Source organism: Acinonyx jubatus, chromosome A2 (assembly GCF_027475565.1).
Source record: "Acinonyx jubatus isolate Ajub_Pintada_27869175 chromosome A2, VMU_Ajub_asm_v1.0, whole genome shotgun sequence".
NCBI lineage: Eukaryota > Metazoa > Chordata > Mammalia > Carnivora > Felidae > Acinonyx > Acinonyx jubatus.
The window spans coordinates 165,534,639-165,548,844 of NC_069383.1; the positions used below are offsets into that span (position 1 = coordinate 165,534,639).

At 61.3% G+C, this 14,206-nt stretch overlaps 2 protein-coding genes across 3 annotated transcripts; both read right to left on the reverse strand.

Moving 5' to 3' along the window:
• Positions 1-525: 525 nt before the first annotated feature.
• TPGS1 (tubulin polyglutamylase complex subunit 1) lies at positions 526-7,285 on the reverse strand. Its single transcript, XM_053220272.1, has 2 exons — positions 6,923-7,285; positions 526-1,130 (listed from the first exon to the last, which is right to left on the reverse strand). The coding sequence occupies exons 1-2, from the start codon at positions 7,258-7,260 to the stop codon at positions 593-595; spliced, it is 876 nt and encodes a 291-aa protein (XP_053076247.1). The 5' UTR covers positions 7,261-7,285; the 3' UTR covers positions 526-592.
• A 1,140-nt stretch (positions 7,286-8,425) lies between these two features.
• Positions 8,426-13,080, reverse strand: MADCAM1 (mucosal vascular addressin cell adhesion molecule 1). Of its 2 annotated transcripts, none has more exons than XM_027049119.2 (5): positions 12,754-13,080; positions 12,301-12,573; positions 11,518-11,841; positions 9,450-9,824; positions 8,426-8,789 (listed from the first exon to the last, which is right to left on the reverse strand). In XM_027049119.2, the coding sequence occupies exons 1-5, from the start codon at positions 12,812-12,814 to the stop codon at positions 8,680-8,682; spliced, it is 1,143 nt and encodes a 380-aa protein (XP_026904920.1). In that variant the 5' UTR covers positions 12,815-13,080; the 3' UTR covers positions 8,426-8,679. The 2 variants fall into 2 exon arrangements, with proteins under 2 accessions (XP_026904920.1, XP_053073751.1); XM_053217776.1 differs by having other exon boundaries at positions 11,653-11,841; positions 12,754-13,077.
• Positions 13,081-14,206: the final 1,126 nt, after the last annotated feature.

Here is a 14,206-nt window from a genome sequence, read left to right on the forward strand (position 1 = left end):
GGTAGTGATTTGCCTTCCTTGGAGGCACATAAGACCTTGCAGGGCTCACATGTGTCCGCCGTTTCCATCATCACCGTCACGATTACCTGCCCAGCCGGACTCTTCCTTCGATAGCTGGGGAACCCGTGGCCAGGAACTGGCTGGGTGGGGCACTTGTGGACAGCAGGGCCTCCCGGGTCTCAGGGTTGTGAGTCCAGGGCGCCTCGCTGAGCAGCGGAGGCAGGAGTGGAGAAGCATTTCAGCGGACATGGAGGGGAGGGAGGGGGGCACACACACCGGGTCGGCCTCGAGCACGGACTTTATTACTGCCGAGGAGAGGGGCCTTTGTGGGGGTGGGGGGACGGGGTGCCCGCTCCCTGGGACCCTCGGCCTCCCCTCCGAAGGGGCTGGGGCATGATTCCAGCTTGGAAGGCGGGCGTGGGGAGGGCTCCCCGCACTCCCCGCTGCATGCAGGGACACTCCAGTTCCGGCCTGAGACCTGCACTCCGCCAGGGAGCGGGGGGGGGTGGGGGGGGGGGTGGGGGGGGTGGGCTACCACCTTGTGGTGCCTCCAGCCGCCCAGGGGGAGGAGGCAGGGAAGGCGTGTGGGCGCTCAGCCCACCGGCTTGACCTTGGCTATGAAGAGGGCGGCAGCCTTCTCCAGGAACTCCTCCCGGGTCATGGGGGAGCTGGGCCGCCGAGCCACCAGGGCGCGGTCCATGGCCAGCGCCAGGCTGTCGGGGCCCAGGCGCGAGCCAGCCTCCAGGAAGCAGGCAGGCACAGCAGCTCCGTCGCTGGCCTGCAGGGCCCCCTCCAGGGTGTCCAGCACGGCCTGGCCCACGCGGCGGTCGGCCACAGCCAGCGTGGGGTCCTCCAGCAGCTGGTAGAGGGCGCCGGCCCGCGCCACGAACTCCAGTAGCACGAAGCAGGTGAGCATCCCGGCGCGGAAGACGTCCAGCGGCACGGCCTCATGGTCCCGGCACTGGATCTTGTGCAGCAGCGGTGCGACGACCTCCTCGGGGGCTTCCCCGTCCCGGCAGATGCGCTTGAGCAGCTCGCTGTAGGTGCGCCCGTCCAGCCCCGGCTTCTTCTTGCGCCCACTGGCACTCAGGCACTCGTAGGCCACGCCGACGTTGTTGTTGAAGGCCGTCCTGCGGGAGGATAGGCGTGTTGGGCCAGCTGAGCAGAGTCCAGCACAGCCCTGGGACCCCTCCCCTGTCCCCATCTATCTTCCTCCAACAAACCAGGCCTGGGGGAGCCCCAGGGCCTTTGCACGGACTATGTGCTTTGCCTGGAGTGCCCTTCCCCCACAGGCCCTCCAGCTCCTGAGTTTTTACTGAGATGTCACCTTTCCTGTGGGGACCTCCCCTGCCTCCTCTATTTTTCTCCATGGCAGTTACCACCATCCGACTTAGTGTAAGATGTCCTTTCGGAATGTCGGCCCAGGAACCCTAGTGCCTAGAGCACTGCTTGGCGTATGGCAGGTGCTCTAGAAATGTCTGCTAAGTCAACCAACGGGCACTGCCCCACAGGGACCGCCCGACAATCACATTTACGCTTACGGGGTGGTCACTCTTGGCCAAAAGCTGAGCCCAGCGTTTAATACGGATTAGCTTATTTCATTCTGTCACAGTCCCATGGGCCAAAAGTAGGCAAACTACACCAGGGGGTCAAGTCTGCCCCAGCCCCCCCTCCCCATCTATTTTGTAAATAAAGCTTTATTGGCACAAGGCCTCGTGCATCCATTGACATGTTGCTTGTGGTCGCTGCAAAGGCAGAGCTGAATGGCTACAACAGCGACTGGGGCACAAAAGCGCCGGCACAGGAGGGGGCTGACCCTGCTGTGAGCTGTCGGTGCAAGGTGGGCATGGCTCAGGTTCCACTGCACGGCCTGGCCGTGCAGGGGGCTTCACGAGCTGATTGGGGAGCACGGCGGTTACGTGCGGGTTGCAGGGTGAGCCTGGGTGGCTGGTTCGCCCCGTGTCTCACTCCCTCACTGGACTGGCAGCCTAGGGCCTGGCCGGTGGCCCAGCGCTACTGTGGCTGGTGGCCCGTTAGCGTTTCCACCGTGACCAATAGGTATTGAGGCTCGGTGCAGGCTCACGGTCAGGCCAAGGATCCCAGAGAGGAGGGGGCCGGGCGACTGTGAGGCTTACACTCCTCCTCTGTCCGTTCCGCTCCAGGTGAGGGAAGGTACGCGGAAGCTCCACTCACCTCCCGTGTGACCTGGGCACGTTGTCTCACCTTTCTATGGGCCAGCGAGCAATGGACCCCAGCAAATGCTGGCCCGTAAGCAGCGGGTGCTTAGTGGAGGCCGGGCTGGCGCACGGCCGGTGCTCAGTACATGCTGGTCAACACGTGACCGCCACTGCGGTCATCACTGCTGCCCGGTGTGGGGCTTGTGGGCGGATGTGCTGACCCAGCGAGCTCTGTGGATTGGAGCCCCACGACAGAGGAGGAAACCGAGGCCCAGAGGCTGCAGAAGTGTAGCCTGGGGGGTTTCTCTGCCAGCTGGGACTCGCTTCTCCGTCGGTCGGGCTACAAACCCCTTTCTCTTCTCACTCATTGGCCCCTCGCCATTGCTGGAGCCAGCGGTCGGTGAGACTGCCCCGGGGAGCGCTGGGGTGGCGTTAGTGCTCACTCCTTTACCACGACTGCCACCCACGTGAGCCGATGCCTCAAACCAGCCCTGTGCAGGACTTGGGTTTTGTTTTTAAACATTTGCTTATTTTTGAGAGAGAGAGAGGAAGCACGAAAGTAGGGGAGGCGCAGAAAGAGGGACACAGAATTGGAAGCAGGCTCCGCGATGTGAGCGCAGAACCCGACGTGGGGCTCCAACTCACGAAACGTGAGATCACGACCTGAGCTGAAATGAGCCGAAATCAAGAGTTGGCCACTTACCCGACCGAGCCCCACAGGGGCCCCTGCAGGAGCCCGAAACATTAACTCCTTCCACCGGGAGGAGGAAAGAACGTGGGGGAGGTCCGCTGTGAACGGACTCGGCTGTCACTGGCGCCCCAGCAGCTACGTGTCGCTGCGTAACAAACTGCCCTGAGCCCAGCGGCCTGAAATGGCAGCAAGCGTTCATGGCCTGTTTCTGCGGGTCGGGGACTCGGCAGTGGCTCAGGGTCTCTCGCGAGGCTGCCGTCAGGGTCCCCTGAAGGCTCACACGCCGGCACCCTGGCGCCCAGGCCCGTGGCGTCTCCAGAGCCACCGTGCGCCCTCCCCACGTGGCAGCCACCCCATCTGACATGCGGGCGCTCTGAAGGCCCGCCACGCCCCTCAAGTGAGAGGAGCCACAGGACGTGGCTCCACCACCGACAGGTGAGCGGAGCCACGCGCAGTCCTCTCTCGAGCCAGCTTTGGGAGTGACTGTGGTGTCCCCACGGTCCGCTCCCCGCCGCCGTACTTGGGGAAACCAAGCAAGAGTCTGTGAGCACAGCCCCTAGCGGCCACGGCCTCGTGGTGTGAGAAGCAGTCCTTCGTGTCGGGGCTGTTTGTTACTGCCGAGTGACACGGCTTGTCTCGACCGACACCGACGTGGCCCAAGACTCATCTTTTCCAGCCACCGATTCTCTTGAGCGAGTTCGCTCCTCCCTAGAGATGGAGACAGCCTGGTGCGAGAAACCCCAGGAGCCGGTTGGGTCCCCTGTTCACTGAGCTCCTGAGCCCCCCACCCTGGGGGTCTGGACCATGAGGGTCCTAATGCCTGTGTTGCAGGATAGAGGGATGGAATTCATGCCAAGGACTTAAAACAGCGCCCCACACGTGGGAGGGCCTCCTGCGCTCTGAGCCGCGTCCAGGGCCGCGGTCCAGTGGGCTGTCCGGATGCCGTCTGCCTCGCGGGGCAGGGAGACACGCAAAGAGGTAATCACAGTCCCAGGCAGGGTGCTGAGGAAGGAGACACCCGGCCTCCAGGGCACTGGCCTCAAGTCAGCCCCTCACCCACACCGCACGCGGGGCCACCTGGCTCTGGCCACGTCACGCTAAAGAGCGCGAGCGTTCGTTTTAAAGATACGTGTACGTGCGTGTATCTCCAGAATGAGACGTGGAAACGTTTCGCTTTAGACCAGAGGTTCTCAACGGGGGTGAGATCTGGGGACACTTCTGGTTGTTACCACCGGGTGGGTGGAGGCGAGAGGTGCTACTCGGCCCCCGGCAGGGCCTAGGATGGCCCCACTCAGAGTGAGGTAAGGAACCGAGCTTGGTGGTGCCTTCTGAGCGTTTTCCCGGGTCATGGGGGCGCGAGGTGGCGCTCTTTCTGTGGCGGTACAGTGGCTCAGAGGCCCCGGGGGCCACAACACCCAGCTCGGGCTCCGGCTCTGCCCCTCAGTGGCCACACGGCCCTCAGCAGGTCTCATAAAGCTTGTTTTGTGCTCTTGGGGACTTGGGGCTGGCAGGGGGTGGCCGACTGCACACCACTGCCACCGTCACCAATCCCGGGGGGCCAGCGCTTCTGATTTTGCAAGACGTAGGACAAGGGGAGTTTGGATGACTTCTTCCCAAACCTTTCATGCCGACGACAGCCCCAACCTGGCCCAGTCAGCCCCTCCGCATCAGGGCGAAGCTGCACGGCTTCAGCGGGCGCCCCTGGTTTCCGCCCGGGGACTTGCCTGGCCTGGCTTCTGCCTTTGGCCCGTCAGGCAAGGTTCAGGGCTCCTGACTGCACTGTCTTCTGAGTTAGCCACTGGCTCCATCTCTGGGGGGCCCAGGTGAGCCCCGATGCCAGCGGCAGACATGCCCTCGTTCACTGCACCCTCGGTGGCCCTGCCGTTCCAAACTGCCTCCAGCCAACGGCTCCCATGCCCCCGCACTGCAGTAAACAGAGTCCCCCACAAACTGCACGTCCATCCAGAACCTGTGACTGGCCTTATTTGGAAATACAGTCTTTGCTGAGGGAACTAGTTCAGGATGTGGAGATGAGATGAGGTGGCCCTACATCAAATGTCCTCAGATGAGAAACAAGAGGACAGAGGGACACAGAAGGAGGGAGGCTTACCCTGGAGGGAGGAGGGCCGTCTGGAGACCCCTGAGCTGGGGAGGCAGGAAGGACCCTCTCCCCTGGAGCCTCCGGAGGGAGCACGGCCCCGGGACACTGACACCTTGATCTCAGACTCTCAGCCTCCAGAACTGTGAGAGAATAAGTTTCTGTGTGTATTTCTCTTTTTTTAAGATTTTATTTTTAAGTAATCTCTTACACCCAACGTGGGGCTCGAACTTACAACTCTGAGATCAAGAGTCGTGTGCTCTACCTACTGAGCCAGCCAGGTGCCCCAGATACCTGTTGTCTTAAGCCACCAAGTTTGTGTTAATTTGTCACAGCAGCCACGGGAAAGGAATAGGGCCCTCCCGGCCTTAAATCCAACAGACGCTTTGCGCCCTCGTCTGCGGGCCACTGGACGGACACAGGACTGCCCCAGTCCACAAAGTGCCTCCGTGCGAATTAGGAAAAAGCTCTGCAAAAAGCCATTTATGTAAATACCCTCATTTGTGGCTGCTTGTAGGTGAGTGCTTCATGCAGTGCTTGACCTGCATCACCCTACATGCTGGCCCTTGTCCTCCCTGCAAGATGCCCCAGGGTGCCATTCTCTGCTGGTTCCCGCCTTCATGTCTGGTTGGCCTGATCACGCTTTTTTGCGGGCTCTCTGAGGCTGGGCTCCTCAGGGTTGGGTCCTGAGCTCTTCTTGGTTCTCCTGAGGCCTTCACACCCCTCCCAGCTGACGACCTCCTGTCCCAGTTGCAGACCTACCTGTCTACTCTCCAGCTGCAAGGTTCTCCCAGAGCCTGACTTAGAGTCCTGGAGCAACACTGCACGCTTTCCCCAAACCAATGACCTCCCATCTCAGTGGATGGCCCCAGGGGCTACCTGGGACTCCCTTCCCACCCCAGCCCCTGCAGACCTTCAGACACATGCATGCTCTTCTCAGATGCCCACCCTCCACACCCCTTCCCACACCTGAGACCTCTCCCCAGCTTCTCTGTGCTGTCCTATGGCCTGTACCCGTGACTCTCTTGGGAGGCCGCCCAAAGGTGGGCACGTGCTTGAAACGTGCGGGGACCCCCTAGTGATCAGGCTGGAACACTCCCTTGCTTGGCTTCCGCTCCCTTCCTTGGTTCTTCTGGAAGCACTCCCTTATAAAATTACCTACCCACAGATGCTTGCCTCAGGCTCTGCTTCTAGGGGCCTCTCTCCAGGGGTCTCAACCAAGACCTAGCCATCCACACCCAGTCATGACCTGGTCTGGTGGACGGTGCATGTCAGAAAGCTTCTCCTCAACCCCCCCTGATGTGGACCATTCATTCAATCCATGGTCCTCAACCACCTTCCTTGGGCTCAGAACGGTTGGGGGCGGGGCCGTGCTCCCGTACGGTGGCCATGTCCTCCACCCCACCAGGCCTCAGCCACCAGAAGGCTAAGCAGCCTGTGGGTCCCACACTGCAGCTCTACAGCCTCCAGGCCAGTGCACCCGCCGGCTTCGTGCCTGCAGCACCTTTCCCTGTGCCTAAAGCAGGCCTCTTTCTGGACACCACTCCTGCCCCATGGGAGCTACCTCCTAAGGTAGGGGTCTTGGGTGACTCTACCGCCCAGCCCTGTAAATATCCATTTTCTGGCCTAACGGATGGGGATGCAACGACGCTAGTAACAACACATCTAGGAAAAAACCTAGCTTCTTAGGACCTGGCTCGGAGGTCTCGCTCCGTGACTTTGGGTGAAGTCCCCTCTGAACTTTGTGATTTTTAAAAGTGGCGTGGGCTTCAAGGGGGAACTCAGCACCTGCAGAAGGGCATCACGACACACGAAGACGGCCAGAACTACAGGCGCCAGACCCCCCACTCCCACCCCCCCGCCGGGAGGCTTGCGCACCACAGTGCCCAGCACGCCCGCGGGCAGCGAGCTGGGGCTGCAGGTCCGCAGCGGCGCCGCCCCGGCCCCGCCCCGCACCTCTGGGAGTGGTGAGCCAGGCGAAGGTGCCACAGCGCGCGGCCCAGGCGCTGCTGCTGCAGCAGGAGCTGGCCCGGGGGCTCCCCGGCGCCGCCGTTTGCAGGCGAGCGCAGGCCCATGTTCTCGAAGTAGTGCGCCAGGAAGGCGATCGGCTCCTCGGGCCGCGCCTCCAGCACCTTCAGCAGAGCCGCGCGCAGCATCTCCGTCACGCCGACCTGCCGCAGGAAGTCCTCCTCACTCTCGGTCGCTGCCGCTGTCCGGGACACCGCCGGCCGGCCGCTGTCGGGGAAACTGGCCGCCGGAGCCACGGCCGGCCGCCGCTTCTCCACTGCCGCCATCTTCGCTGAGGGCAGCGGGACCGGAAGCGCCGCCGTATTCCACAGTGCGCTGGCGCCTCGGGACGGCCATCTTGGTTAAGGGCAGAGCCCGCCCGGATCCCGCTGGAAGACTCTGGCAAATAACTGGAGCAGTCCACTTCCCGCCCCCTTGGGTTTTAATTGGCACGTTCCCTCCGGGTTCCTCTTCACGTGGGTTGGACAGTTTTCCAGGCTTCGGTCAGGAACCTGAATTTTACCAGACTCCAAAATGGCTGTCTAGGAAAGGACATGGTTTCTGGCCTGAAGCCGGATTGTTTGCCATCTTGGTAGTGGGCGAGTCCTTCATTAGCATGGTCCCCTAGCAACCGGTTTCCTTGGTTATCAGCGATGCCGGGCGGAGCGTGCGGGCGATGGTTCCAACTCCAGGACGGAGCGCCGCCCCTGCGCTGTTTTCTGATTTTCCGCTGAGTCTGTGCTCAGCCTGGCCTTCAGCCTAGTCCAATCTCCGTCTGAGTTTCAGGCTCACCCGGTGGGGCGAGGTCTCCTCTCCCCCGCCAACCACCCACCAGGATGAATTGGGGGATCTGCTCTGAGCTCCCACAGCTCCCTGAATGAGTGGACCAACCAAGGCCCCCATTTCCCCGTCCCATGCTGTTGCCTTGCCTCACCACCAGAGGGCTCTCTCACACCACAGCCTCTGAAGCTCTGAACTCTCCGGTAACTCCCCAGTGCCCGCAGGCGGAATCCTCAGCATCTACAGCCTTTCACCTGCTCATCTGATTTCCAGCTCTCCCCAACCCCACCCGACTGACTTAGCCCCCAAGCCACCCCAAGAGAGATAAAATTTCCTTTAACGAGCCGCTTCTGTGTCTTTGCTCACACTCCTCCCCATCCCCCCCGCCCGCCCCCCCCCCCCAATACCTGTCCCCACTTGTTTTGAGGAATCCCAGTTATTCTCAAGTTTCAGTGTTCCCACATCCAGGAGAAGCCACAAACAGTTGTGTTCTCCCACCCGGGCAGAATCCACGCCACGCTCCCTGTTGCGCCCTTTCCCCCAGCCCTGGCCAAGTGGGGGTGGGGTGCCTGTCCATCCCCACCTCTCAGGGGAGCCCCCCAGTGCAGAGGGTCGCTGGGGCTGGGTAGGAGATTCTGGCATCCCCGAAACACCACAGACACCACTGAGGTCAGACCACACGCCCTTTATTCCCTAGCTCTGGCCCATTGGGAGGTGGGGCCCCAGGGGTCCCACGGAGGGGAAACTCAGATGCTGGCCATCAGAGTTAGCAGGTCATGGTCGGCTCTCAACCGTGTAGATCCAGAACCCTGCAGATGTCCTCTGTTTGCAACTGAGTGGAAGGCAAGGAAGGCCATTTCAGGCCAGTCCTCCTCAATCCAGTCTGCATGGGGCAGGGGCCCAGAGGGTCTGCTGGGGTTTGGTGGTCAGCCAGCAGGCCTGCAGCGTCTCCACAGGCGATGGGTGAGGAACGCCAGGAAGAGCAGCCCCAGCACCAAGCTGCCTGGCCACAGGGCTGCGGATGTTGTTGGGGGACCTAGAGAAGGAAGTGTTGGGAGCTCTGAGCACCTCTTGGCGGGTTTGGGGGAGAAGCTTAGTAGAATCTGCTAGGGGCCTCCACATTTACGGGGTTCCCTGAAACTTTACAAAGGACTTCACGGTTTAGAATGTCCTTTGAAATGTCCAAAAGCTGCTAGACTATCCAAAGGTTTTGGAGTGAATCTTTTGAAAGGCACATAGGACCTTGTAGTTAGAAACGGGCTGTCCAGTGAGGTGACCGCCCCCCATGCCTGTGTTTGAAATATGGCCTGTCTGAATGGGAAGTGAGGTCAGCGTAAAATCCACACCACATCTTGAGGACTTAGTTTGAAAAAAGGAGAAAAGAATGTAAGATGTCTCATTTATAGTTCTGAATGTGGCTACTAGAAAATTTGAAATGACCTAAGTGGCTGTATTCTATTCTATAGGCTGTTGTAGGCTATAAAGTTTAGAGTTTACAAAGTGCTGTGAAATCTACACAGTCCCTTAGATTTACAGTCCTCGCCCTGCCAGGTAAGCGTGATCTTACATTTGGGAAGCCCACTGGACAGTTTGGGCAATTGAAGCCAGGCGGGACCATTCCTTGTCTAAGGTCTTGATGCAAGGCTTTCCTCCCTCTGAGGCTCCCCCAGCCCCCTCCCTAGCCCCCAGAACTCACAGATTTCAGGGACCAGGTAGAGGCTGGCCATCTGTCCCCCTGGGTCCAGGCGACACTGAAACCAGCCTTCAGGGTTGCACCTGGCCCACAGCACGCTCAGCCGAGCCAGGGCCCCAGCCTCCTGCCTCTCGTAGGCTTCAAGACCCCCGGGGGCCTGGGTCCAGCTCGCTGACATACCGGGGCCACAGGCTGCCTCACACAGTAGCTCCAGACCCCCTGGTGCTGGTGACTGGTGGATCTCAGGGCGACAGGGCCTGGTGGAGCTGTTCCCAGGCGGGGGCCCAGGACTCCTGGGGCTGTGGGTGGAGCTCAGCTCTGGGGTGGCCTTGGGGGAGGTCGTTACAGGGGGCTCCTGGGAGGTCAGCCTATGCAGGACTGGAAAACAGGGGGGTTGTTTTTTCTCCTGCCCCAGGCCCCTTCTCCTGCCTGCCTCTCCATTTAGACCACAGGGTTTGACCCTGTGGCCCCATCCTGGGCCACTTGGGCAGATCGAAGGGTATCCCAGTGGGTAGGAGTGGGGCCAGGGCCTGTCTCGGTCCTCTCCCCACTCTGAGTAAGCATCTGAACCTCTGCACCTCAATTTCCTCAGTGGTAAAGGGGGTGAGAGCCACCCATCCTAGGGGTGCCATGAGAGCAATCAGGGTGTGGGCTTGGTGAGTACTGGCTTTTATAAATTACAGGGCTAGTAGGTGGACAGAGGGGAGGTGCTCCCTGACAAAGTGAAGGGTGCCGGGGCTCTCTGCTCATCCCTTGTGCCGGAGATGGGAGGCTGAGCCCCAGGAGGGGTTTGTACATCTTACCAGAAAGTACCTTTCAGATCCAGTGGCCTCTCTGTGTGCTCTCCCACCACCCCTTCCCTGCACCCCGCCCCTTCCAATCGATCCCCGCCCCCCCCCCCGGGGAGCTCCCTTGATCTACCCCCACGCCGATGACCCCAAGTGCAGTAACATGAGTTTCAGGGTGCCCTGCTGGAGAAGGAATTTGTGCTTTTTTAATGAGAGCCTGCCAGGGGCTTCATGATGTGGGCAGGGCCCCTCCCACATTAGACACGTTGTTAAATTAATAATGTCTGATACGAACTGAGCACCTGCTGTGTTCTTAGCCCCAAGTTAAATGTTTTCATTTGTTCATTCATTCAGCAAGTATTTACTGCGTCCCTACCACGTGCCAGGCACCGTGATTTCATCTGTCCTTCCGTCTACCCATCCGCTCATTCGGAATGTCTGTTGAATACTTACTATGTGTTGGGCACTGTTTTAGCCACTGGGGACGTAGCCGTGAATAAAACATATTCCTATCTCAGCGAAGCCAACAGTAGGGGAGACAGACAATGGGAAAAAAATGAAGAGAAAATCCAGGATGACAGATATTGATAAAAAGTGTCAAAGAATATACAATAAGAGAAGTCACATGGCTCGTGTGTGTACACATACATGTGTAAGGGACAGTAACGGTGCTTTGACCCTTCAGACAGGTCAGGAAAAGCCTCACTGGGAAGGCAACCCGAGGAAAGTGAGTGATGGAGCAATGGACACAGCTGGGGGAAGAGCATTCCCAGTGGAGGCTGGAGCATGTGTAAAGGTCCTGAGGCAGGACTGCATCTGGCCTGTTGGAGGAGCAGCTGGGAGGCTCATGTGGCTGGAGCAGGGTGATGGAGGAAGAGGGAGGAGGTGACAGCAGGTCATTCAAGGCCCCGTGGATGAAGGAGGATTGTTTTTTTTGTTTTTTGTTTTTTTGTTTTTTTTTTTACCCTGAGGGAGGTAGGAGCCCTGGAGGACTGTGGGCAAAGTAGGACAGAATCTCAGGGGGTCTGACACAGGGTAGGTGCTCAATAAATCTGTTGAATGACTGAATAGATGAGTAGGGAATGTCACTCTGGTGGCAATTGATAGCCCCACCTGCTGTGGGAATTGTGACCGGTCCACACCGGGACACAGCAGGTGAGGGGTGGAGCCAGGATTCCAGAAGAGCCCCTGGGCAGCACTCATCAAGGCACATAGGAGCTGGGTGACTTCACCTACTTCCTGGGGACACCGAGTGCAGGCTGTCCAGAACCCTGAAGACTCACCTGGGATGGGCTGGTGGTGGCTCAGCTCCAAGCCAGGCAGCTTCATGGTTGCCTGGCAGTGGAGGGTAGGTGGGGTGGGGGTCCCCAGGGGGGGCAACAGCCAGCGCTCTGTCACTCGGAACAGCAGGTCCTCACCTTGCTGGGGCTCCTCCTCCACATCCCGGCCCAGGGCCTGCACCCCCTCCAGTTCTCGGTCCCCCAGGAGCAGGGACAAGGAGAGGGCCTCGGGACTGACGGGCGTGACATTGTGCGCTGTGCAGGCTACCTCTCGGTCCTGCTTAGCCACCAGGGCTACTGGGGAGACAGTCAGCTGGGCTGGGAACGCTGCAGAATGGACAGAGGGTTGGGGCCAGGTGGGCTTAGCCCGTAGGTCAGCACTGGGCCCTGAGGAGGAGGCTTGAGGGCAGGGCCAAGGAGTGAGTGGGGGCTGCTGGTGCATAGGGTGAGGGGAAGGCCCAGCGGCCACAGCTCGTGTGTCCAGAGTGCAAGATGCTGAAGAGGAGAGCAGAGCAGAAGGGGCGGGAGTCAGGAGGGGCGGGCTGGGGGGTGAGGAGAGCAGAGCAGAAGGGGCAGGAGTCAGGAGGGGCACTGGGGGGGTGGTGAGGAGGGCGGGGAATGGGTTGCTGAGTGACTCAGGCTGAGCTGGGGCAGTCTTTGATCGGGGTGGGGGGCGGGCTGGGCAATCTGGGAGGGCGCCCAGGAAAACGCGGTATCGGACCGAGGCAGGGCAGGGCTGCTGGGCTGCGGAAAGTGCGAGGGCGGCAGGGGGGGTTGGGAGCTCACCGAACACCAGGAGCTGCACGGTCCGCTGGAAGGTCAGGTCCCCGCAGGAGCCCACGCACACGCGCGGGCCCGCCGCCGACAGGGAGGCGTTGTGCACGGTGAGGACGCTGCGGCCTGCGTCCGACCGCACGGCGCCCAGGCTGGTGTCCAGGCCGCGCCACTGCACCGAGGGCGCCCGGTTGCCGGCGCAGGCCAGCCGGCAGGTGAGCTGCCGCGACCCGCCCAAGGACACCGCCACCACCGGGTCTGGGGGCTCCACCTCCAGGGGCCCACCTGCGGGCAGACGGCGCTCTCAGCCCTGTCCCCCACCCCCACCCCAGCGGCGGACCCCCTTGTCCCCGCCTTAGGGTCCTCAGCGGCCTCCCCGCCGCCCTGCTAGAGTCCTCCCTGTGCCAGCACCCCTCCCCCTCGCCCCAAACTCGTTCCCCTAACGGGGCCCCTTCCCTTGCTGACCGAGGCCTCGATGGAGGAGCCCCAGGAAGAAGGGGAGCAGGAGGCAGAGGCTCTGGTCCATGCCGGTCCGGCTCTTTCTCCCGCCCAACAGGACTGGCTTAAATAGTGGTGACCCGGCTCCTTCCCGCCGCCCCCTCCTCCACCGAGTCCCTGGGGGTTTCCCGAGGGGGTTTCCCGTCCTGACCCCCGACCCTGGAGGCGACACGGCGCTGTGAGGCAGAGGCCCGGGGCCAGAGATGGGGGGCGGGGGGACCTCGCGGCCGAAGTCAGAACAGACGGAGCGGGAGCGGGAAGGTATGAGCGCGCTCCAGTTTGAGAGACCGGAAGGTTGGAGGCTGGAGGCCAGAAAGGGGTGGCAGTTGAGGTCAACTGAATGGAAATCAGAACCAGGCCGGGGGAGGCTGAGCCGGGGCGGGGGTGGAGAGTAGCCTCCTTACCTCCGGGAAGTGCAGAGATGGGTGGGTGGGAGGTGGCCTCCTGGCGGCCAGAGTCTCTGGGGTGGGCTCCTGGGGGGGCGGTTTCTGGGGTGGGGCCTCCTGAAAGAGGGGTCCTTCAGGGTGAGGATTTTGGGGTGGTGGGGGTCTCCTAGGGGTTATGTTCTCGGAGACGGGAGGGTCTCCTGGGGGTGACGGAGCTGAGACAGGTACCACCGCCGCCTCTGAGCTTGTCTGCCCTCAGGTAAGACAGCTCTGGCCCTTGGGAGTCTGGGACCTCCCTGCTGTGTTCCACACAGGTACTGAGATCCACAGGGAGGCCAGGCTCCCCACTCACAGCTGTCATCAGTGAGTCCTGAGAAATCCGTCCACGGTTTCCTCTTGCCTCTCAGCCTGGCCTCGTTTCTTTGTCCTTTGTGGCCATGCATCACCAGCACCCAGAGTGACACCTCTCTGCGCACAGTGACTCACACCGCAAGGCTGCCTGTGGCATAAAGGGAAGAATCCTCACTTGCCGGGAGCCTTGCAGGGTCGGGCAGCCTCAGGGCCTTGGCGTGGCTGTGCCCTCACCCTGTGCCATCTCTGCCCAAAGGTTGCCTCCTCAGAGTCTTTCCCAAGCAGCTTCGGTTTCCCCGGCAATGAGGTGTCGATGGGCCACTAGCCCTGCGCCTGTGCCCTCTCAGTGTCTCAATTGCCAGAGGCAGCAACCGAGGCACAAGAGCGGGGGGCTGGTAGCACAGGGGGGAAACTGAGGCGTCTGTGTGAGCTGAGACCTGTCTTCCTTGGTCCCATCCCCCTCGAGCCTTGTGCCGGGAAAGCGGCACAGGAAGGTGGACTCCAAGGTGCGGCCCTCCCCAGGCCGGAGGTGCGGGCCTTTCTCGGGAAGCTGGGCTCTTAACCCGGGCAGGGGGCAGTGGGCCCGGTGAATGGGCCTCTTCCCAGCCCCTGACCCTGCTTCCTGCTTCCGTCCCTGCTGAGGCCTCTTGTAGGGTGTGACCCAGCTCTCTGGGCTATGCCAC

Bases quoted from the DNA above. Each gene is read 5' to 3' on its own strand.
- MADCAM1 (XM_027049119.2), bottom strand. From the start codon at position 12,814: ATGGACCAGAGCCTCTGCCTCCTGCTCCCCTTCTTCCTGGGGCTCCTC. The intron at 11,842-12,300 runs GTGAGCTCCCAA...TCCATTCTGCAG, and splicing joins CGTGCAGCTCCTGGTGTTCG to CGTTCCCAGCCCAGCTGACT. The intron at 8,790-9,449 runs GTGAGTTCTGGG...TTCCTTCTCTAG, and splicing joins CTACCTGGTCCCTGAAATCT to GTCCCCCAACAACATCCGCA.
- TPGS1 (XM_053220272.1), bottom strand. From the start codon at position 7,260: ATGGCGGCAGTGGAGAAGCGGCGGCCGGCCGTGGCTCCGGCGGCCAGT. The intron at 1,131-6,922 runs GTGCGGGGCGGG...ATCCTCCCGCAG, and splicing joins CTGGCTCACCACTCCCAGAG to GACGGCCTTCAACAACAACG.